We start from the raw sequence: 25,182 nt of genomic DNA on the forward strand, positions 1-25,182 counted from the left end.
GGCTATAAGTAAATGGTTGAAGTAGTTAGCTAAAAATAAATGGTCCAAATAGCTAATAGTGCAATAAATGTAAGAGTAGAGGTAATGGATAAACAGTTGAAATGGTTAGCTAAAAGTAATGGATAAACAGTTGAAATGGTTAGCTAGAAGTCATGGATAAACAGTTGAAATGGTTAGCTAGAAGTCATGGATAAACAGTTGAAATGGTTAGCTAAAAGTAATGAATAAATGACTGAAATGTCCAGCTGGTAGTAATATGAATGCAAACTTGACCAAACAGATATTGGCAGTTAAATTGTTAAGTTATTATGACAGTATAAGCTACAATTATATATAATTAACAATGTTAAACATCATTCATCTGTAAGGGGCTGTGGAGGTAATTTACTGTGTGTCACACAGAAAAGGTTGGCAACCACTGGTTAAGGATATAATGTCTTTTTCAGTGGCACATTATCCTCCTCTGGCAACAACATAAAACCTTTGCGGTCAAGTAATTGTGGTTGACTGCGGCTATTAAATAATCCACCCTTAGAGCCGCCTCTTGTGGAGTCACCACCTCTCAGAGTCAAACACGTAGCTGTCACTTAAAATTGGTGCAAACATATGGTACTGCAAAGCAATATTGTACATGCGGCTAATACTGTGTATCTACCTTAAAGTGTATATTCACTATTTCAAGGTCATGTTGATTTTCAGATCACAACAAAGTGCTGCGTGCTTTAGAGGAGCGGTTGAAGAGGGGCCGATAAGAGAAAGAGAGATGAATGAAATAGATCAAAATGAGTCTAGGAATCAAAATGAAAACAGATGGAATAGAGACAGAGTTGTCTGTTTTGGATTTATATGGATGGATTAAAAAAGAGGAGTGTGTGTGTGTGTGTGTGTGTGTGTGTGTGTGTGTGTATGTGTGTGGCTCACAGTTGCACTGGGTCGGTTCATAAACACTGACAGTCACACTGCTCACAGAGGTCAGCTTGACGGCCAAAATCCTCCATCACTCTCACTATCTGATGACGAGTGAAAGGGAGAGCAGACGGGTAAAGGAGTATGTGTCTTTCACTTACTCAAAGAGGAACTGAGGACAAAGTAAGAAGTAAAAGAGGCTGAAGGAGGTGAGTGCTTTTTTCTCTCTCTCTCTTTGCTCAAATTTATATCACTGCTTGACGTCAAGTGCTAAGAGGTATTGGTTTGAGTATCTGTCTCCTGGAGAGGTTCCATGGTGACGGCAATTTTACTTATTTATTGTATTGAACTATTCAGCTGTCTGTCTTCCTACCAATTACCAGTAGTGTGCTGATTTCCTGTCACACTTCTTTTCATTCTATAAATGTGATCAGTCATGTAAAACCACCGGCTCCCCCACACTTTCCCCTTTTCAAACAGCTTACTAGTCATCTCAGGCAAATGGGCAGAGCTGCTTTTCCTTGGAAACTAACACCGTGGTTATATTTTTAGTGACATGCAAGGGTGGCGTACCTAAATTCAAGCAGATTAACAATGAAAAAGATGCTCTCACTCTCTTATTAGATATTTAACACACAGTGCTGACATGTTGCTTTTTGTATTTTAATTGAAGTAACCCATAACCTCCCTTTAACATTGCTGTTAAGAGTTTGAATATTTAACCACTCTCAATATTCACATCTTTATGTCTCACTTATTCGACCCTACTCTCCTTTCTCATTCCTCCACCAGCTCGAGCATCTCATTTACCCCCAGCATGATGGCATTCGTGCAGCAGATGCGTTCCCCTCCCCTTTCCTTTATTCAGACAGTCTTGTCTCTCTTCCTGGGTGGCACAGCCATCATGTCCTCCTACTGGTGCGTTGGTAAACAGAAGGTGCCCAAGCCGCTGTGTTCGCCTGTCAAGCAAAGCAACTGCGTCCCCGTTCCCGGCATGTCCAACTCCTCTGACATCCAGATCTCCTGGGAGACGGGCGATGACCGCTTTATCTTCCCCATCTTCCATACCGGCCTGTTTATCACCTGTGAGGAGAACATCTACAAGGACGCATGGGGTGAGAGTAGGGATTTTTTTTTTTTTTAGGAGTGTTCAGTTGTGCCTAAAATGTAACAGAAAATAAATTCCCTGTCCAGTCAGCTGAAAATTCCTCACTGATCGCAAAAGAAGATCAAACACCAAAAATGCTCTGTTTCTTTCAAACAAAAAGAAGTCCAGACATGTCACCAGTGACCCTGAAAAGGATTAAGCAGATAGAGAAAAATCAATAAATGAGAGAACACTGTATTTGAACAAAGAAATCTAAACCGAACCCAGTAATACATGAAGCCATGTTTACAGTATACCATGTTTATCTGTGTAATTGTAAGGGATTTCAAAAGCTTGCCCCTGGCCATATGTGCTTATCAGGTTGTGTGTGTGTGTGGAAGAGGATATTCTGAAGGTGAGATGAGGATTCACACAGAAAAGTGAAGTGAAGTAAACTATTATAACTGTGGCACTAGTGCGACAGACAATGAAATAGGTTATCAGAAAGGAGGAAATCCAAGGTGATAGTATGAATTTAGGTCTCGGGTGTGTTAATTTGTATTTGTGTGTTTGTGTTTTGGAGTGTGTGTGTGAGTGTGTGTGTGTGTGGGTGTGTGTGGGTATGTGCTGAGCCCAAAGAGGATTATCATCAGTGTGTGTCTCCGCTCACAGAGATTTAGACTTCAACAGCATGACTCAATTATGGATTAGAAACCGCAGAGAGAAAGGTTAATCGGTTTCACAAACATCGGCTGGGTTTTCACCGTCTCATTTGCAACTGATTTTAAGGTTTGAGTCTGAATGATACTGTCAGCTCAGCCGAAACGCAACTGACTTGTGTGGTCAATTATATAAATCGGAAGGCATTTTGTAATTAATAGTTTGGTACATAATTGTTGCCAGTGGTGAAAGCAAATGCCAATGTGGAGTTGGATTTGTCACTCCTAATCTGCCCCTGCTAAAGAGTCAGGAGAAGTCGTGAATGGCTTGCTAGCAGTGGTGGAAAAACGCATTTGTGGGGTGAAAATGAAAAGATTTTTTTGTTGAAATGAATGTGTCAAAATAAAATAAAAATCAAGACAAAGTCTCATTTTGTGGCGCTACTAAGATTTCTCCTGTAGGACCCATCCTTCCAGATTTATGGCAAACAAATCTTATAATCTCCTATCGGGTTATTTCAAACCATGTAAACAATTTATGCAAACTGTCACCTCAATCTGGTTATTCACACAGCAATTAGATTGTAGTGTGCATTTAAATGTGCTGTATATGTACAGGCTGGAGGATTTGTGATACCCAGCTGCTCTGGAATGGAGAGATGATGCTGCAGTGCAAAAAGAATATTCAGTGAAATATCACTGCTGTAACTGAAGGATTTCCAATGTAAATAGCCAAACTATTGGTTAATATGATGCTAATTTACTCTTAATGATTGTATAACTTCATTTACATTTTGTCTTTTTAGAGGAGAAGTGTCGAGGGTTTCATACTTTGACTCCAGGATCTGAAAAAGGTAGATGGATTCATTGCCTTTGCTTGCAATTTTGTGGACACCCTTGCTCTTGACTGATTGATCATTTGAAACCCTTCGTGCTGTCTTTGTTGTCTTTTCAACAGCAATGATGTGGTTCTCGCTATCATTGGAGCTCATGTATATCGGACTGCTGTTAATCAGTTGCATACTGCTGTCTGTGCAGTTGTGCATCAGGGCCTGTTGTCCGTCCACACAGCGCTGGGGCCAGATGCTCAACGCTTTTGCTGCCGTCTTCACCGTCCTGGGAGGTACAGCGATTTTAATCTCATACTCATAGATAACAACATAAAATAACCAGTGGTAAACTCCATTTCATTTTAATTATTCAGCTAACAATTGTCATTGTCTTCACAGGTCTGCTTGGGATGGTGGGTCACATGATGTTCATGCAGGTGTTTCAGATCACTGTCTCAATGGGACCAGAAGACTTCAAGCCTCACAGTTACGGCTACTCCTGGGCGTTTTAGTGAGTTCATTAAACATGCTTTACACTCAAATCAAATACACATGGTGCCTGATTGAAACTGCACTGAGTTAAGGATCCAAGCATACTGAGATCCTCAGTCCAGCTAGATGTCCCCTTTCATTGTGTACTGAGGGTTTTGGTTGTGCATTTACTTGCAAAGCAAAAAATAAAAACTAATTGTTCATTCCTATTATTATCATTCCCAGTGGTTTAGCAGAAAGATTTATGTTTTTTCATGTCTTTCTGCTGAGTCCTTTACTGACTACTAATTCATTGTGAATTAAAATGATGACATGAAAATTCACAAACTTTTTCCTGCCAAAGTCCCCAAGATCTCTTCACTCTCTCAGTCAGCGGGTCTTATCCGATTTGGCTATGACCCCTATGCTGATCGGAAGACATTCCTTGTAGCATCATAGCCCATTTAAAATACCAATGGTGCTTTTTCACCACAAAAACTTCCATCCATGACTAACACAGATGTCAACACTCCACTGTTACTTTCAGATCAGGGGGACCACACCAGAAAATCAAGCTTTTCCAGTTTTCCAAGATGTTGCCTTTTCCATTCAAGTCCCCCTCCAATCAAAAATATCCTCTGTTGGATGTTTGAGCTTCACTGTGCAGAGTTTGACACTAGAGGGCTGTTTTCAGATTTATCTGCTGAATAGTGGAAGTTTCTCTGTGCTGTGTGCTGCTAATATGGGAAATTAAATTTAATATGTGTACCCATGATCATGATTTGTGACATCACAATTAATTTGGAGCCAATCGTGGTCCAGTATACAACTTACACAAGTGTGATGTGGAAACTTGAAGCCTCCAGTGCACAAACACTGAGAATGGACTTTACAGTGAAGTAGAAACATCTTGTGTCCAGCCGTTAAACTTTTGAAATGAACAGTCTTTGCATATTCATAGATTCTGGATTTTCCAATGAGGGAGAAGGAGTAGATGTAATTTTAATAAGATAATTGAACTTTTTTTGTGGAAAAACCATATTAGACACAATTTATTATTCCAAGCAGAGGATTTTTATGTCTTAAAACATGACTAGAGGGGATCTTTAAGTCAAAGTTTGAGTGGACTCAGTATATACTTGCTCGTACACATGTACGCACCTTGAGCACAGGTATAGTATTTTAACACAAAATCACAAGCAGAGCGCATGTTTGTGACCCCCTCCCTGTTTGTCTCCTTGTCTGTCTCCATCAGCGTGGCCTGGCTTGCCTTCACTGTCTGCATGTCAGCCGGGGTCTCCACTCTGAACAACTACACAAAGAAGGTGCTGATGGTGGGACCCCGGCGTAACTCCAGCCTCAACCGCTGCAGCTTTAACTTCATGGGGCTTCTGCCACCGGCTCCTTATTACACCCCCCCGAACCCAGCCATCACCCTGGCCTGTCCACAATCCCCCCCCCAGATCTCCCATTTGTCACCCTACTACGAGCCCCCGTCAGCTGCGTTACCACCCTCCACTCCGAGGCTCACACACTCCCACTCCCTTCCTCTCCCCCACTCTGACTCCTTCCCTGCTCACCCCTCCCACCCTGCGCCTGCATCTCCATTTCACCGCCTGTCCCTCCCTTCTCCATCTCCCTCGCACGCCCGATCCATCTCCATCCACATACCCCTGCCGGGACACCAGGGGCACATGTCCCCCCATTATGAGCCAGAGGAGGACTACAGCCCACTTTGAACAGACTGAAGTTTTTCCATGAGCAGAGGACCTGTGCAGTTTGTTTGTAATGGCCTTATCATGTGCTCTGAATTTACAGTCAACAGTCCAATGACCCAGTGAATTCAGGTTATTAGCTATGATCATGATCACTCTAAAGAAGGAACATATAGATGTAAAGAGACCTGCTCATTAATGATTTTTAAGCCTCAAGATGATCAAGACAGCCACTGTGTTATTTAGGACTAAGAGTCTACAGCCATGCTAGCAGCTCTATTAGGACAGTGGTTCTTTGAGCTTAATACTAACATCAGCATTGCAACATGCTCAAACTGATAAAGCCAGCATGTTGATTTACAGCAGGTATACATTTAGTTTAGAATATTAGCATGATAATATTAGCTAACTTGTATTAAACACAAAGTACAGCTGAGCCTGATGAGAATGTCAATAGTATTGGACACAACATTTTGATGCCGCTAGATGATGATATGATGCAATCCATCTAGTAGTTGTTGAGATATTTCAGTCTGGACTAGTGCTAAACTGACAGGCATTGCCACCCTGGAGCCATGCTGCTAGCACGGCTAGAAAACTAACATTTTAGTTTGTGTATATAGACACAATTTGCAAATTCATAGTTTAAAAAGTAGATGTCTTGTTTTGGCTAATGTACAAAATTCATATTAAATAAATTTGATAATCAGACTGCTGGCTGTTTGAAACATTTCACTTCTTTTTGTCTGCAAGCCTCAAATGAAACAATTCATGAATGAATCAAATGAATGAATCGTTCGAACAAAACAACCAATAAAACATAATTTACCACTACTCCTTACACCTGATCATGACAAATGGAGAAGAAATTTAAAAAAAACTTCAATAATTAGTTTAAAATCAAGTTTTAATATTGTAAAAATCATTGTCATCCATGATGAGTAATAACATTGGCAAAAATAAAACAGCATTAGACATACAAAGCATATTTACACGTCATATCTCAGGCTTTATGAGTCAAGACAGCTTCCTTTCTGTCACAGCATATGACGACGGTGCTGGTTTGACAAAGACTGAAAGTATATGAAAGGTTGTGAGGGTGAGTTATATTATGTATTTCATACATACTAGGTGAGTGTAACTCAAAATGGTCATCACTGAAATTTATTTTAATTCTTACTACTTTAGGTTTTAATCACTCTGATCTATTTAAAAAACTATCAATGAAATAATGTTCCTGGGCTGAGAGCCATTGTACTGTATATAGTAAATGATTTGGTATTGTATTTTTACACTAATCTTCCTAATCTCAAATAATTACAAAACAAACTCAACTGTATTTTATTATTAATTTTAAACTTTGTATCATTGCATAGTCTTATCATTAGATTACACACAAATCTGCAAAAATGTCACATATGAATAGATTTTTTAGATGTTTAAGACTTCATTGATGTAATCACATTGTGGTTACACTCTGTTTCATTAGTGACATGTAACATAAAGTAAGACCAGAGCTGGTATGAGAAATAAAGTTGATGAACTAACAATAAAATAATGGAAAACTAAAATAATAAACTCGCCCCTTTTTATCCAACATATCCTCATATCTATATGTAAATATACAATACAAAAAAATAAAGACCACAGATTTTACTCTTCAATCTGCTTCTGTTATAAGTCAGAACTATTGATAGATCTTAATTTATTGTGGCATCTTTCAAGCATTACGGCATTTTTTTGTCCCGTTAATGACAAAAATATTCTTTATCCTTAGATGCCTTCTGGAAGTCCAACCCAAACTCTGAGTTGAAAGTAACATTCCACTCAAATACAGCTGTGATTTATTGAGCTTGCCCTTTACCGCAGAAATAACCAAGACACTCCACAAAATGTGAAACTCTGACTGTCTGACAGCAGCAGACTCAATTAAACACCAATATGTATTTGAGAGGATCAACAGGGCTGCTATATCTATAGCTGAATATACTCTAGCAGCTCAAATCTGATTTCACTGATATCAAAAACAGACAAATATAAACACTAACCCCTCTGGAATCTGCCACATATCACTTGGTAACTAAAACCAGATTTTCACTGAAAAGAGTAGATCCAGCCAAAGATTTTGGGCTGGTTTGAGCTAGCTCTAGTGTTCTTCTCATGCAGTCTTCTTGCGTAGCACAAAGTAAATGATGGAGGAAATGAACGTAAAGGCAAAAGAGATCCACGCCAGGACGAAGCTGTGACCATACCAGCCAAACTGCTCATTGATGTGGAAGCGGTCTGTGTAGATGGAGGCTGCGATCATGATGCAAAGACCTGGAGTGAAGAAAACATGGACATCAGTGAGGGCAGTAGGTGATTTAAAAAGAGAGCAATGAAAATTAGTGAAGATACATATCAAAAAACAAAGAAAGAACTGTCAGGATAACAAATCAAAATTAGGTAGATAAAAAATACTCACAGGCAAGGAACTGAAAGATGCCAGTGATGGTGAACCTCTGTCCTTTCTCCAGGGTGAAGAGCTGAGCCACAAACACAAAGATGCCCAGGATGGAGAATATACAAGCTAGCACTGAGCTGGCCTGCACTGCCTGGAGGTAATCTGCAGGGGGAGCCAGAGAGAGAGTAACACAATGAAAATGCTGTGTAATTGGGGGGTACCCTAAATATGTGCAAAACATCATAGTGACACACCCAGGAAACACTAATGTTTCAGTGAGACCAAACCAAACATCTGGTTAGGCAGTTGCAATGCTGAATGGCAGGAATGTTGCGTTCAAACGCCCCAAATGTTCTAGGATTTTAAAACATGCCCATTATAAAACTGCTTTTAGAATGTTTTGAAGTCCTAAGTTTGAAATACCCATCACTATTGCCATACCTATAACTATACCCATCACTATACATCACAATACTAAAGTCTCAGGAGGTGAACATCAAAATCTTTACTATCAGTTTTGCTTTACATTTGTGCATATGTGTGTGTTTTATAGCAGCTTTGAGCTATACTGGTCTTTATTTTGCAATGAAAAAAACAAAAATATGTGGATCACTGCAAAGCCTGCTGCATTAATTTTTGCCATTGTGAGTCCCAGATTAATTTACATGTTCTGGGAGGACACACTATGAAATGAGACTGCCACTACATGTTTGTATAGGATAACACTTGACTTCAAAAAAAAGATCTGTAAGTCAAGCTGTAAGTCTTTAATGAATGGCAATTATTTCAGGCACAGGTCTAGAATAAAGAAAGTACAAAGAATGCTAAGACACTGTGTGGCAGAAAATCAAAGACATGTAGGGAAACGTTTGATTTTGCTGGATGCCTGCAGGAGATTTGAATCTTATGCGTTGATCATTTTCTGAACTGACATGTGAGACAATTTGCACACCTGGGATAATCACTCCTTCACTTCCTGAAATTCATTCAGTTTTATTGTGACGTAAATACGACTTTGAGTGTTGTATCGATGAAAACAGGTTGTGCTTCCTCTACAACTTGGCAGGATTGACGTGTGTGTGGCTTACCTTGTGGGTAGTGTGAGCCTGTGGGGAGATCAGTGTAGTTCCACACCCCGTTCATGTATGTCCACCGGCCCCAAATATCGGTGGCCATGTCATTAGTCATCCACCAAGCCTGCGGAGGAAGGCAGACAGACATAGTTTTACATTTCAAATCATGTTGCAACTTTCTTGCAGTGGCTGCATAAATATGGACGAATCAATGAATCAATACTAGAGCGGAGAGAAAGCGGGAGTAGGAGTAAACACAGCTGCAGAGCCAGAGTGTGTATTCTCCCTGTGCTCTGAAATGTATTTGAGGGAAGCTGCAAGCAAAGGGACGACTGTGAGAAATGCACATCCGCCCGTCACTGTGGCATTCCACAAGTCTTACTCAGGTATGCGACACTCACTACAACACAGGCAAGAATCTCACAAATGTATGTGTGCATGTACTATATGTGTAGGTGCACCAGCTGACTGACACCTTGCCTGCAATTTAAATGCACACACACAGATGTACTCAGTGGCACCTCGTGACCACACGGTGGCCGGCCCATCTGTCACCCAGAAATGTCAACAATGTGGCCCTGAGAAGAACAGTGGACCATTGACAGAGAAGGAATGAAGACCTTGAGTGATGAAAGAGATATGAGCAGCTGATCACTCATCAGTCTTGACTCAGTCTCTGTCATGATAAACATGTGCATAACTCTTCGGTGCTGTCATTTAACACTCAAACTAGGGAGGACATTAAGGATTATGATGGGCCAATTACGCCTTGAGGCTGTAAGGAGGCAATGTAGCCGTGTATATTTGTGTGTGTGTGTGTGCGCGCGTGAAATTCTATCACACTCATACTTACATTGTCAATGGTTGCCACCAGAAGGAGGATGATGCTTGTGATGTGAAGGACAAAGATGCCAGCGAGGAGAATCAGCATGATGACTGTACTGGAGAGAGACACAGAGGCACAATGAGAAAACTTGTTACACCACTTTCCGCCCTTTATTATGCAGGATGACTATAACTGGAGGGGCCGCTCAGTTCTAACCAAAAAGAACACAAACACTGAATAGACAGTTAAAGAATCAAATACGACCTACAACTAATGCTCCACACTTCCTGCCTGGTTTATCTGGCCATTAATGACAGCTCCAAACCTGCACCGACACACACACACACACACACACACACACACACACACACACACACAAACACACACACACACACAAACACACACACACCTTCATAAACACATTCAAAATCTGGCACCAACTCAGGGCGTGGCTTCACAACTTCTAATTACTTTTGAGTTATAGCACTGCCACTGAAATGCGTGTGAATGAGAGTGCGAGATGATGTTTGTATCGAGAATCAGAGAGGAGACAAATGCGGAGGTGTTGCTGTGTGTTTGTGGAGGCAGAGATCAGTAAACAAAATCCATTTATCCCTAAGCAAACAGATACTGTTGGTAATGAGAGGAAGAGAGCGTTAAGGAGGGAAGTTCACGGCAGGCAGATAAGTTTGGGCTTGTCTGTGTGCCTCCAACAAACCCGCCACTCCTTAAAATAACTGTAGAGAATACCTGCTATTCTCCCGCCTATAGCTGGCCCACGCCTGATCCCGCTAGTTTGAATTACTACACTCAATCACACACTTTGACCCAAAACTACTTAGGAGTAATTAAAAAAACTCTTTCTTCCACTGTTCTTTAGGCTTCATAACTGTAACTGCAATTCTCCTACTTCAGTAGTCCCACTACAGGTTGCTCTGCCCTGAGATATCATTTTTTATACTTTTATACTTGTATGTGAATTATCTTTGGCTGTATCCAGTATGGACGCTGCACTGGGTGTGAACAGAGGAAGACATCTGGAATGTGCTGGTTCTCTTCACGGTAAAGGAGTGGTCAAGGGCTGGACCAGCTCCCTCTCCTTCACACGCCACCACACACATATACAGACACGGAGTGCCGGGCGCTGATACACGTGTCCACGCCTGACACTTTGATACTACTACCACTCCACACCTTTCTGCTTTAAACAGAGACAATGAAATGAAAGAATTAACTTGTAAATATTTGCTATGTGTAATTTCTACCTGAAGCACTAAGAGCACAAATACAGAGAGAGTTAGTCTCCTACCAGATGACAAAACTTTAATGAACAACTTCTGGGGTGGAAAACAAATAAATAAACCAGTGATAGAAGTTAAATGTTAAGCAGCTTTAATTTAACACACACTTGTGGAATACTTTGAAAAAAATGTCTTCCAAAAGTGTGTCTCTCCTAAAAACAAGACGAGTCAACTGTTTCCGCTGGGTATCTAAAATTTTTCCATTACATAAAATGGATTACATGTGGTTGAGGCTCTGATGGGGAAAGAAAGTCGTCCTGTGCTTTTGCAAAATTAAACATTCAAACTTATAACTTCAGTACAACTGCTGCAACAACCAAACACATCTGAAAAGCAGCCACCCCTGACCAGTAATGGAGCTAAAATACTGTAATTCAATAGAAAAGTTACTTGTGAAGAGGAACAGGTAAGTGAGAGGTACATACACACACCTGTCTTTACTGTTCTTAAATTAAAACAATATACTAAAGCAAAACTCCTATTCAAATACCACATTTCAAACATTTTGAAGTGGCTATAGAGAACTAATAAATACTGAGGGATTCAAAAAGCAGATGAAGAATCTTTGACTTACTGTTTGATGGCTGTCTGTCTCTTCAAGTCTAATTCCTGCTGCTGTCTAGGATACAAATTTCAGACTCAGAGTCTAAATGCACAAACACTAGAATCTACTCGTCCGCCCACTTTTACCCTGCCCTCTTTTTAAGTCCACACCCCTGAACCTCTTGCTTCCTTTATCACATAATCTGTTCCTCACTTTCTGTCTCCCCTCCTACTCTACCCACTGCTTTGTCTCCCTGTCCCTCCCTCTTCTTTCTTCCTGCCTACTTTACACACATCCAAAGGCAAACCAGCCACATTTCAACTTTTGTGGGGCGGTGTCTCATGCATTTGTCACTCAGCTGATGGTGGTGATTTTCTCCCAGAGGACAGCGAATGACTCACTGATGTTTGAGGGGGGAACTCCCATAACATTGCGCATTGACAATGATTCTACGCATGTTACCATGGCGACAGACTGCAGCCCGGGCCAAATCACAATCACATCGTTGCTGTTCTCTATATATAAACAAACAGTCAAACACAGGCGCAGAAACGTGTAGTTTTTCTTCCTGATCCGCCGCCCTCTCTCTTTTCCCGCTTTTGTTTCTGAGGAAGGAGTTTCAGGATGAAGGAATGTTGTTGGTTGCGATGGAAAAGAGGTGGGGGCAACTGAGTGCAAGTCATAGCTTGAGTGTGAAAGAAGGAGGGAAAAAGAAGGAGGGAGGAAGATATAGAAAGGCATGAAGGTGGTGAGAGGAGAATTTTATTGGGGGGGGGGGGGGGGGTGTTGAAGACATTTCACAGTGCTGCAAGTTCATTAATTACCATCATTGTTTCCTTGCTGCTGGTGATTGACATAGTCTTAATGATCCCACTGACTCACAGTCATCTGCCTCTTTAACAAATCACATGAGGTACAGCCACATTCACTTAGTTTGAGGGGGAATCTCAGACTTTTGCTAGTATCACTTCACATAATAGCAGAAAAAACACATAATAACATTTGCTTCTCAGTCATAGAGCTCATTGATGCCAGAATGTGATGAAATTCAACTGACAAGCTGAGCAAATGTCACAGCCTCATTGCTAACCAGATCTAATAGTCCAAAAATGTCCCTTACAGTACAAGACACGCTGAGGGGAGAAGCTGATTTTTATCTAAATACTGTTATTGTCAAAGAACTAGGTCAAAGAGTGGTGTCTTACATCAGCTTCAAATATGAGGATCTTTGTATGTTTTTTAACTAGATTTGACACAGTTATATTTTTAAGATGTGGTTTGATTTTAAGACTGTTGTGATGGTTTTGGGGAAGGGCAAATGTTAACTTTAAAAAAAAAAACAGGGGAAAATATCTATTTTTTGGTATTCAGTAATGATATTTAAAAAAAGAATTCAGGCAGGAAATTCAGTAGATAGTAGACAAGTAGATAGAGACAGAAAAAAATACTCTGGGTGTGGACTGGAAGACTGACGTCACTGGTTTGCTTCTGGTGAGTATATAAATATCTCGATACGCCAACAGAAGTCTGACTCAAAGGCGGCGGAGTACCTGGTCAGTATCATGTCAACCTCCCTCAGCCTCAGGTATGAGCCAGTAAGGTAATAACAGCCTTCAGAAATAATTTACCTGCCAATACAGTGACCTCATACAGGAGCCTGCTTGAGTTTAGAGCAAGGCTACTCGTGTGGCTACATTCTACTGAGGTCATGAGGTTCCACACACACACACACACACACACGTACAAAAACACCATCGTCTAACATCTTCCCTGGGAATTAAACAAAGGCACTTCTACTTTGAGAAGTGAAAGAAAAGAAAAACAGTGTGTATTTTAATATGGTTGTCATGGAAAATAACCTTTTTCATATGTAGACAAAGGGACTCCGAGAGCTGGGATGATAAACATAGCCAGTGCTGAAGTGTTGAACTAAACCCATGCCTCTGCCATGGTAACACTTCAGGTTTCTACGACTTATGCACATCACTTATTTCCATGACAACACTATCAAACTCCATGGAAGCCACAGAAAATATGCCACTCATCTTATCATTTAAGAAGGCTGACATAAATGAGCCATTCACGTTCAACAGTCTGAATTCTGGATGTCACACCATGATTACACTGTTTAAGATCCTAAATGTCCCGCCCAGGCACCATGGGAAAGAATGTCGGCGCATTGAAATTTGGTTTGGAATAATAAGGTTTAATCTCTGTAAAACCTGCACCTCTAGCCAAAAATCTGTCACCAATGCAAACAGCTCCACCTGACTACTCCCTCCATGCATGTAAGGACAGGGCATGTGCTCATATCTTGACCTAGGTTAATGTACAATTTGGCTTGAAATTTAAAAAAACAATAATAAAATCTGCAACTACAGCTCCCTGTGAGATGCGATCTGATATTAAGATGATACGGAGTGCAGAAAAACAGAAGCGAGAGCCAGATACTGAGGAAAAAAAACAGGCGAGAATATGAAATGTGGTTGAACCTGATTCTGTCCTGGGCGTGTTGATCCCACCTTGCACATGAGATGAGCCAGGGTTTGTACTGTCGTGATACGGCACTCCCTCCAGCCGTTCCACATGTGTGCACCAGCAGTTACTCACTGAAACCAGTATGCATGCTACTATTTTTTGCCACTCAAGTTATGCAAGAATCAAGCAGTTCTTGGTATATTTTCAAGAGAGGAAATGCCATGAGTCATGCATCAGTCAGCTATCATTTTTTTAAGAGTAAAAACGTAGTGGGTGTTGACCGTGCCACTGTCTACCCGCTGTATGTAGCAGGGGGCGGGGCAGTGGCTCAGCCACAACACGTTTTTTAGCTCCAAACACAAGTCGACAAATCACATGCCCGCGGAACTACTGAAGAAAACCAACGGGATGGCTTGCTCAACAATCAGCCCTTTGTCATGCTGCCTTTACTGATCAGTACTGGAAAAACCAGAGTCATAAAGGATCACTTGGAACAGTTGCAATATTGTCTGAGATGCCAATTGTTGTGTGCACAAGTATTAATAATGATACTTTCTCAGGGTTGGTTGGTTCAGAGTGGTTCTATTAGTTCCAGTGTGGAGTTTAGTGTACACTTTGGGATCATTAAACAGCTGAATGCAATTTCTATTCAACAATCACTGAAATACACAGAACTGAACTATACACGTTGACATTTTACATTGCGGAAAATGAGTCATGTGGCCTGTCATGAGGATAATTCCAGTAATTTAGCAATTCAAACATCTTGGACAAGCACTCCGCTATTATAGATTACTCGTCGCATCTTCGGTCTTAAAACCTTGGCACTGTGGAGTCCTGCATTCTTAATTAAAGGTTGTTAAAGCTAGCAATGTTAGACATTGATCTCTTTGACATGTGTTAAATTGCCCTGAAAAAGAGAATCAATGCTCGAAATAAGAATTTGAAGCCAATGGACAAACAAGCTCTGTAGCACTATTTTTGGTTGAGTAATGTCAAAATCCCTTAATGAAGGTGTTATTGTGAGGGAGTATTTCAACACGACTGTGGGAAACAAAGCCAGCAGAGCGGTGCCTACGTGCCAGGGGAGTCAGCCTGACCACAGCCAAGTCACTGCTGCTTTACACAATAGTAAAGTTCTCTGTCTGTGGTTGACGGTCTCACTCCGCTCATTCCTTCTCCGTCTTACACAATGTTGCACCCTGCCCTGAGATTTCTAAATTCCCATTATAAAAACAGCCCGAGTGTATATTTACAGGATTTGCCGGGGTAATATCAAAGACTTTGGATGTGTATGTTCTTTTGACTGAGGCAGAGCAAACACAAAGGCCGGGTGTCAGGAGCTTTGTGTTGGAAATCTCTCCTCACCCTGGGCTGTTGACTAAATGGAAAAGTCGACCATCGCCCTCGTCCTTGCTTCCGAGTGTCACCGGGCTGGTTTTGATGATAAGCTACAGCATAGGCATGTCAGCAAAGGAGTGACACACACATCCTATCTGTATCAAAAAGTAGTGACACATGAGCCCAAACTCTGGAGACAATGGGACACGAACACATATTGTACATGTGTACTGCATACTTATCATCTTCCAAGGAAGGAAACATTGGCACACATGCTAGAGAAGAGTTTCCTTCCCCTTTTTTTCTCTCTGTTTCTCAGGATTGATCATCAGATCATCAGTTTCATTTTCCAGAAATGGTCACCTCCTCAGTGTGTGTCCATGTTGTGGCCTTCAGCAGCACAATAACTCAGCCTCACTCCATCAGTAAGAAAATGCACAGCAACGAAGGACATTTCTTTTAACATGCATATATGAAGGTTCAATTTGGTGTTGTCTTTATGATTTTTGTTGTTTGAAAAAATGCATCAGTTATATGGTACAGTATGTGTACATTATTATACAGGATTATTTATGACCTAAAATAGAATATCCTGCTTACTGTGAATAGATGTTCAGAGGAGAGGAGAGGAGAGGAGAGGAGAGGAGAGGAGAGGAGAGGAGAGGAGAGGAGAGAAGAGAAGAGAAGAGAGCAAACAACCATGTAGGAGACAGACAGAGGTAAACTTGACTGAAGGGGCAATCAAAATCAAATTAAGACATCAAAGAGTATGCTAAACATGTAGCTAAGAGAATTTGGCATCTCTCTAAGCATTTGCATGTGCCCTATTGGCCGCCTGCCTGTGGTTTGAATGAAAATAAGAAAGGAGCAGCTTCAGGAGTCTATTATGAGCCAGACATGGTGGATATTGTACAGTAGATGGGAGCCACTGTACTCTTTGAAGACAGCTTCCAGAGGGGGTGAACATTGTATTGTGTCAGTTGCGGTGCCCCAGCCACCGTTTACATTCAATAAAAAAAGAATTCCTCATATTTAGTCGAGCCGACCTGTTTCCATGGTTACTGGCCAGGGGTTTTCATTCTTGATTCACTTCCTCACCCTGAGTGGTCTTTTTGTGGACCTTGCGCTTCCCCCCCCACCGCCCCTTTGCTGACATTTCTACACTTAACTCCAGTTTCTCCTCACGTGATTTCTTCTCCTCTTTGGGAACATTTGTGCCCCTCCTGTTTCCTGCTTAGTGCCACCCCTGCGTTTATGCCGCCCCCACATAGCCTCGCTCTCTCAATGAAATCCAGACATGCATACTGTACTGTACTCTCGCTCTGAGTCTAAAGAAAACAACTCCTGGCTGTAGCTAGGCAACTCCAAATGAGTCATCCCATTGCCGCGCCCATCATCAACTGATCACCCCCCCCATCCGCCACACACACACACACACACACACACACACACACAGATTCAGAGCCGCCTTTATAAAGTGTAGTTATTCAAATCATTCAAACTGTGCGACTGCGTGCTTCATCTGATCCCTCACCACATTCTTCTCACCTGGCGTTGAGGTTGAGGTGGAAAGGCAGCCTTGATAAGCGAACTACTGTGAGAAAACCTCCAGGCTGTCCTCAGTTGATAACATCATGACCACAACGTGATGACTGATCACAGCTTGGCAGAGTCACTAACTGTCAGATGGTGGAGTTGGCAGCAGACCAACAGTTATCTTTTTTCTAAAATGTTTGGTCACAGTAGTGCAAACAATATATTTGAATCATTTTTTTCCCCTCATTAATAGGTGGAACATCTACAGCTCGTTAAACCTATATTATATACATATATGTTTTATGTTCAGAACAGATGGCAGTCATTTGGGAAGAACATAAGCAACACAAAATTAATTTCAGTAAAGTCTAAAAAACTAAACAATGAAATGCAAATGAATGTAAATGATATACAGGAGTTAGGCAGTAAATGAATCATCCAACATGACTTATGACTTATTTCTGTCAATCAGATGATAGGTTCAGGCAGAGAGGAGATTATTTAAAAAGAGGGCAAAGGTCAAATCCTTTTCTCACAGAGAGACAGACAGCCAGACAACCAACTAGATGTATGGATGGATAGATACATAGACAGATAGATAGACAGATAGACAGATAGGTAGATAGATAGATAGATAGATAGATAGATAGATAGATAGATAGACAGATAGATAGATGATAGATTCCGGGCATTACTAATTGATAGGTCTTCATGAACCCATCAGTTAGGGGCTACCTCATCAACACAATAACGTCCAATTGCTGATTTAGTGCAATGCAGCGCCACCCTCTAGTGGACAGAAAAGGTTGTGTTAAAGATTTTTTTAAATCATTTTTTGGCATCATTATGTAGCCCATGTTATTCAGAGCAGCAGGACACATCACTTCTATTCCTTAAATGCACCTCGTATCTCTTTCAGCCTACACTATAATTTGCAGTTGTTCTCATGTCCTTTACCTCAGTACCAGAACAAGAATATAAAAATACTGCATTAGAAGTCACAAAAGTCCTTTAAAAATTTCACTCAAGTACATAAGTATTCAGCAAGAATGTCAGCAAAGTGTAGTTATAGTAACGAAAGTAAACATACTCAAAATGGGCCCCATGTATTATTATAAATTACATTACTAGAATTGATTAATACTGATGTATGAAAGCATATGTGAAATTGGTAGTTTGTAGTTTAGTGGAGTGGTTCACAGCCTGGGGTCTGGCCCCCTACAAAGTATCAAAAAATAAATCTGAGAGGTCATGAGATGATTAATGGAAAGAAAGAAGAAAAATGTTCTGCTACACAAATTTATATTCATTTTTTGCTTTTTTTTGTGAAATATTAGATTATTTGTTTACAATTACCTAAATGAAACCATCTGAGAAGTTTGGAAGGGAAATGTCTCTAACTCCTCATAGACATACAAAACCAGAATTTCTTCTCTTTCTTGACCGTCTTTTTAATGCAGAATCTTAACCTAAGAGGTAACTAGTATCTATGTGTCAAGTAAATACAGTGGAGTAAAAAGTACAGTATTTCCCCCGAAATGTAGTGTAGTAGGCAAGAATAATGTAGCACAAAATGGAAAAATGTTTCAAAAAGAAAAAAATACATATGAAACGTGTTGGGAAGTCTGCAACAGTTGTAATAATAATCCACTATCTACACTATATGTGCCATCTGGCTAATTAGGACCAATTAGTGAGCAGGTGTGCTGCCAGGAAGTCTACAAAAGTACTGCTGCTGTTCACTCTGTCCCAGTGTTTTGGTGCACAGAGAGAAACTCGTATTGGCGATGCATTTGAAACAAAAAGGATACTACTTAGGTGTATTTCTCATTTACACCATCATAACAATAACTTTACCTTCAGTGGGTTGGTGTGAGCCTACTACTTATTCCTCCCAACCAAACTCTCATCCGGCTCCTCATAATGACAGGAACAGCGATTTAACGACTCATACCGTCAACCGAGAGGACAGAAAGCGGCAACACCTGGACTCAGGAAGGCAGGGAGAAGAGTCCAGAACATCACGAGTGTTTGACAACTTCAAAAACAGGGACAGGATACAGTCTGACCAGAGACTCAGACACAGAATGGCGTCTTCTTCAAGTGACAAAAGCTTAAAAAACCTTAACAAACCGAAGCAAACCGAGGTGGAGCGGATGTATTCTTCACTGAACCCCCCAAATGAAAACTGTGGCGCAGGAAAAATTAAGCACGTAATCAACGGCAAGTTTTACATAAATGGTCAACTTGAAACTAACGTCCCTCATGTGGGCTACCAATCAGATTCTGCCTTTCCAGGTAAGGCAGAGGCTTTCCCCTGAATGTCTGTCTATGGAAGTTGTATTGTTTAGTAGCATATTTTGCATATTTGTTATAGTAAATTAGCATATGTATGTTTATTTAACAGCCAAGTATGGAACTGAAAACATGGTGCTGCTGTAGAGAACAGAGTCGTGTCATTAAGCCCTGACACATGAGGCTGCCATGTCATTAAGCACAAAATTGAATGGCTTATTAACAAATATGGCTTCCAGCACTAAAACATTATTATGTGGGCCTCCAAACAATGATGCATTGTGCTGAGGTAAGTATTTTAAAGCTGACAGTGTATACAGTCCTAGTGTAGCTGCAAGCACCAGTCTATACAGTGTTACCTACAAGGAGTGCCATATATTTTAATGTCAGTTCTCTCCAATTGGATACATAATTGAACACATATCCTGTGTTTCAGAAATGTTGTCTTCTGATGAATTCTCTTTTTTTACAAAAAAAAATTATCAGGCAGGAAGAGATGTATTATGTTATGTTTTTACTAATTCATTAGTGAGCCACATCACAAATTCCAGTCACAGTATGATGGAAAATATTTATTTTTCTGAATCTGAAATTAAAGTAGTTGCAGTCAATGGCTCCTCCACTGAGAGACCCTGGCAGTACAATATACAGATACCGTAAGGCTGTGTCCTCTGTTGTGAACAGAGTCTTGTTTTTGTTTACCAGTCCAGGCTCATAAAGGCCGGGCGTGGATCAGAGGTCAGCGGCTTAGTGGCTCAGAGGAGAGCTGGCAGAAGCTGCAGCCTGTGGTGGAGTGTGGAGACGACACCATGACCCTCACTGTCAGGAGGAGACGAGCTGTACAGCTACGGCTGGACCGAGGTGAGACTACAGCTTCTCCCAGGTTTACATTGTGATTCACAAAGACTCCAGCTTTGTCTGGGATAGTGACATTGAAGGAATACTAGACGGGTATAGTCAGAACTGGTGTCTAAAGTTTCCTTTCGTAGACGGTTGTCTTTATGTAGAATTACATTAACCAGTGTCTTTATGTAAATTTGTTTATCACGCTTTTGCTCATAAGAGTGAAATTAAGGTTTTGTATTGGTGTGTATTTGTGTCTTAGTGAATGAGTCATCCGTGCCCCTGTCCCAGCTGCCACCTCAGTGTGGCTACTCTGTCCAGTCTACATGGAGAGACCTCAGTCTGATGGCTCAATACGATGCCTGCCATGTCACACAAGAGGTGTGGGATCCATAGAATACTGTATGTTTAGTATATCAAATGTACAGATCTGATAATCACTGCAGACTTCAAACAACTAGCTACTATTGGTACAGCATATCTGCACATTTTGAGTGTCTAAGTTATGGAAAAAATGTACTTTTTCTGATGATGATGTGTCTGATTTCAAATCCTACTGAGGGCTTTTTGCAGATCTGAGTCAGACAACTGAAGTTAGGGACTTTCATGGATGGTTGACTCATGTTTTTAATTTTCTCCTTTAAATGCTGAAAGCTTCCTTCTTATTCATTGTCATCTGTATTGGATATAAAAATATTTTTAGCCAAAAGAAGTAAAATAATAAAATGTTATTTTTAAAACATGTTTGCTCAGCATGACAGCTATGTGTTGCCTCTGCTGTGGAGGGGAACTCCAGTCAAGATGTCGTGCCCAGTCACTCACATCCAGCCTCAGGCTGCGGACCCGTCCTCACTCTGCTGCTCCCCATATGGTATGTCTGTCAAAGTGCAGGGTCTGTCTGCTACAGAGGAGCTAAAGGTAAAAGGTAAACGCCAAAGGTTTAAACAAAATAAAAATGCAAATTTCAAATATTTATGACCTCTCTATAATTTTCCTCACTCGAAAATAATCGTTTTCTCCTGTTCCCCTGCAGTCAGAGGAGAATGGACCCCCCTGGTAATGCTGGCTCAGCAGTGTGGCTACACTTTGAATAGACAAGATGGAGAGATTTTAATCACTGCTCCATTCATTACATGTGGCATCACAGTAAAGGTAATTTAAATACAAGCTTATATTAATGAGACAAAGGTGGATTTAGATTATCCTGCTTTAAGATATTAAAATTACCTTTTCAATATGTGAAATTGCACAGAAATTGGGTTTTTATGGCCCCTTTAGTGAATTAATCCTAATATTTGTAGGTGGTTGAAAGATTGTGGCTCACTAGCAATGGCTCACTCAGCAATGACTTTACCAGATGTCTACAAGCTTTGTTTCTATTTATGTGCATTTGAGACTATTTGATGGAGAAATGAACCAAGTCAAATACATACAATACATTTCTAATAGAAAATGGTCAAAATATCTTTAAGAAAACCATCACCTGTGAACTAAATACAACTATTAATGAAATGCCCAAAATAAAATAAATTAACTAAATTATCAATCACCAAAACTAAATGCCTGAAAAAAACAAATGTGAGTTTAAAATATTTGAATAACAAAACACAAGATATATTATAATTTTATATAACTACTAAATCAACTGTAAAAAAAATTAAAAAGTGAAAATTATTTAGTCATGCAATTGCATCTAAAAAAAAAAAAAAAAAGCATCAACACATTATAAGTGTAACTTGGCCTCATAAGGAAGTTAAACTGTGACCAGTGTTGAAATGACAGAGTCAAAGCAGAAAGAATAAAGACACCGTCTCCAACTACCCATAGTGGACAGAGGTTCCCCCAACAATTGTCCATGTTTACAGAGTGTATGAAATGACCCTCACACTATTTCTCAGCCCTGACCTCAGTTGCCAAATATGGGCAATATTTGCAGCTAATATATCCATGCATTTTTGCAACATGTCTAAATATTAAGTTCAGATAGAGTTGTCTCCAGTCCTAAACAGAACTTCACGTATGTGATTTTTCTATACAGCCTCAAAGAAAATCTTTGATCTTTTTCAGGATGGAAAACACACACTTTCTCTTCAAGTAGGAGAAAAGATGTTCACACTGGCCTGTCCTGTCTCTCCCCCTGAAGAACTCCCATTAACCCATCAGCCTCTGGTCGACAGCCGTCATCATCTAACCAGTGGGCCAATGGAGCCTATGCCAGAAACCCTGGAGCCTTTTCCGTGGGCTCCACCTTTCTACCTGGCCCCGCCTTACTATCCCCATCCTACATATCATCACAGGTATCCTGGTCCTGGTGTACACGATGCAAATAACCCTCCTACTTCCACATCCTCAGCTCCTGACCCAACGTTTAGTCCACAGCCTACCCCTCCTGTTGATTCCCAGCCCGACTATCAAGACTACTACTCCCGAGGGATTCCTGTGATGGAGTCATATAAACACTTTGATGTACACAGTTCTCTGTTATCTACAAAGGAAATGGATGATTCAAGTAGGGCGTATTCAGATCTTTACAATCTCTCTGAGAAGCGCAGTGCCATAGATGCAGGCTTTCAGATGCAAGTTGAAGCCCCTTCTCTCCAGCCCCCAAGCCATGCCTTCAATCCATACTACCACTACTACCATCACCCCAAAATCCCTCTTCCTGGCCCACCTGAAGACCCCGATCCAGGCCCCGATGTTCCTTCAGAACTGTCTTTAACTAATTCTAATAACCCTGAATCACCAGTGTTGCCCCCCAACATCCAGCAGTCTGAGGCTCTCGGCAGAGTTAACTCAGACCAGTCCCTTCAGCCTGTTCCTGAGGCTGCCTCTCCTCCTTACATCCCTCCTAAATTCTATCATACAAGCCCTGCCCCTCATGCACCTCATCCCCCACAGCCATATCCATACCACTACCTCTATTACTTTCCACATATTGCTAGGGGCGAGGCCAAAAAATTGTCTCCTCGCAGTCCTAACACTGCTGCAAAACCAAATTTGTCTGATCATCATAACACCAAGTGGAAGACTTCTCTTTATCCACTTCCTCACTCATCAGTACTTCCAGTCCATGACAAATATGACTTGAAGGCCTACACACAGCAGCCAAGCTCAGACGAAGTGATTAACCTTCAAAAACATATGTTGCATCCACTTCTATCTAAAGATGATGATGATGATGTAAAAGAGGAGCTGGATGACAAAAAGAGACACTCTGTATCTGTGACTCCTGCAGTTCAACCTCCCCTACCAGACCCTGTGGCAGTTCCTCTTCATGAACATCCCTCTCCCCCGACTCCATCGTCCAATCATAATCCTCCTCCATACCTATACTACTACCACCCTTATCATGGCTACTATCAGCTGTATTATAGACCTGAGAGTTTACTCAGCGCTGACAACCGTGTGTCTCCAACCTCATCTAAAGAAGCTTTAGACCCTCTGCTTCCAGCATCTTCCTCTCCACCACAGCATCCATCATATTGCAAACATCCTCCATCACAACAGACCACTACTCCGCCCACAGAATCAATGTATGACGATCCAAATGGCCTTGTATATCCTGACTACTATTATTACCACCTGTACTACCAGCCTAAAGTGTCTGTAGACAACCAGGATCCTGGAGAAAGCATGAACTTTGAAAAAGAAACCACAAAATCAGAATCTCAGCTTCCTTCAGACTCTGGCTACAGCAGCATAGATTGGCAGGCTCATGCTGCTGAGATGGGATATCCCAGCATCCCTCAGCCACTGTACATTCCCTTTCATATCCCCTATTTCCATTATATCACTCAGCAACATTCAAATGATCCCTATGAGCATCCTGACGGGGAAGAAGCAGAACACAGGCAAGATGATGAAAGGAGAGGTAAATTATAGACATTCCAGCAGCTATAAAAATGTATTTGATGTTTCAGTAGCCTGTAGGAGTGTCTCACTGAGCTAAAAAAAATATATTGTTTATTATGTTTTAATGTTGCTTTGGGTTTTGTTCAGATGTATCCATAGTCATATCATTCTGAGTGAGCTGAAGTAGAGAATGCAAATAAGTAGCAGTGTTGGTGTCTTGACTTCAGATCACCACAAGGGGGCAGAACAGTATTCAGTCCTGATATGCTAAAAGTCTGGCATCTGTTTCTGACTGTAACCAGACACTTGTATGGTGACTAAATGTAGAAAAGGATTATTGTAACTATGTGGTAAAGCCATTTCAATGTTGTTCCTGTTTTTTTGTTTTGTTTTGGTTTTTTTTGTTTTTTTTTTCCCTCTCTCCCCTCAGATCTACTTTTTGTGCCTGACAGAAATGTGCTCTGCTGCATACAGTGACTGCACTGTAGGCTGCATCAACAGTAAGATCAACACATAAGATATAATCATGAAACAGAGGAGTGGTTCAGTAGTTTGAGGTTTAAAAGGGTCTTCATAATGAAAGCAGGGCCCTTGACCTTACAAACAGCCACAACCTTGACTCTGCATTTGCTATACGCATGCCACACAAATGAATTCCTTTCAATACCCTGAATGCATTACATGGTGAATTCATTATATTGGACTTTGTGTTGCATGAATACATAGAGGGTGATGCTAACAGTCTATAACACAATAAGCCATAAATTCAACACAAATATCACTACAAATGGGTGAAAACATGACAATCTATGGGTAAAATGTGATTTATCAGCTTGAGCCTCCTCAGAGGTGTTGGTCAACACCACATTAACTTCTTTTCTTCTTCATAGGTCCCAACAGTGACACGTGAGCAATGAAATAAAGCTACTTTTACACAACTGCACTCTTTGTTTTGTAATTTTATGGAAATGACAAGTCCACA

The 25,182-nt window shown here is 40.9% G+C and overlaps 3 protein-coding genes and 1 long non-coding RNA gene across 4 annotated transcripts; 3 read left to right on the top strand and 1 right to left on the bottom strand.

Moving 5' to 3' along the window:
- The first annotated feature begins 1,182 nt into the window (after nt 1-1,182).
- On the top strand, nt 1,183-6,491 carry LOC137168507 (germ cell-specific gene 1-like protein). Its single transcript, XM_067571132.1, has 5 exons — nt 1,183-2,021; nt 3,459-3,506; nt 3,611-3,775; nt 3,882-3,993; nt 5,209-6,491. The coding sequence occupies exons 1-5, from the start codon at nt 1,652-1,654 to the stop codon at nt 5,690-5,692; spliced, it is 1,179 nt and encodes a 392-aa protein (XP_067427233.1). The 5' UTR covers nt 1,183-1,651; the 3' UTR covers nt 5,693-6,491.
- A 66-nt stretch (nt 6,492-6,557) lies between these two features.
- On the bottom strand, nt 6,558-12,044 carry LOC137168508 (epithelial membrane protein 2-like). The gene is made up of 5 exons (XM_067571133.1): nt 11,886-12,044; nt 10,038-10,125; nt 9,200-9,308; nt 8,133-8,273; nt 6,558-7,987 (listed from the first exon to the last, which is right to left on the bottom strand). Exons 2-5 carry the CDS (start codon nt 10,113-10,115, stop codon nt 7,827-7,829), a joined length of 489 nt encoding a protein of 162 aa, XP_067427234.1. The 5' UTR covers nt 10,116-10,125; nt 11,886-12,044; the 3' UTR covers nt 6,558-7,826.
- A 7,253-nt stretch (nt 12,045-19,297) lies between these two features.
- Nucleotides 19,298-23,326, top strand: LOC137168355 (uncharacterized). The gene is made up of 7 exons (XM_067570899.1): nt 19,298-19,508; nt 20,211-20,366; nt 20,611-20,729; nt 21,102-21,273; nt 21,382-21,500; nt 22,416-23,162; nt 23,291-23,326. Exons 1-7 carry the CDS (start codon nt 19,298-19,300, stop codon nt 23,324-23,326), a joined length of 1,560 nt encoding a protein of 519 aa, XP_067427000.1.
- A 44-nt stretch (nt 23,327-23,370) lies between these two features.
- Nucleotides 23,371-25,143, top strand: LOC137200941 (uncharacterized). The gene is made up of 3 exons (XR_010932105.1): nt 23,371-24,219; nt 24,631-24,700; nt 25,091-25,143. It is a non-coding gene; the product is annotated as an uncharacterized lncRNA (long non-coding RNA).
- Nucleotides 25,144-25,182: the final 39 nt, after the last annotated feature.

The sequence above is a fragment of the Thunnus thynnus genome, chromosome 17, assembly GCF_963924715.1.
Source record: "Thunnus thynnus chromosome 17, fThuThy2.1, whole genome shotgun sequence".
Taxonomy (NCBI): Eukaryota; Metazoa; Chordata; class Actinopteri; order Scombriformes; family Scombridae; genus Thunnus; species Thunnus thynnus.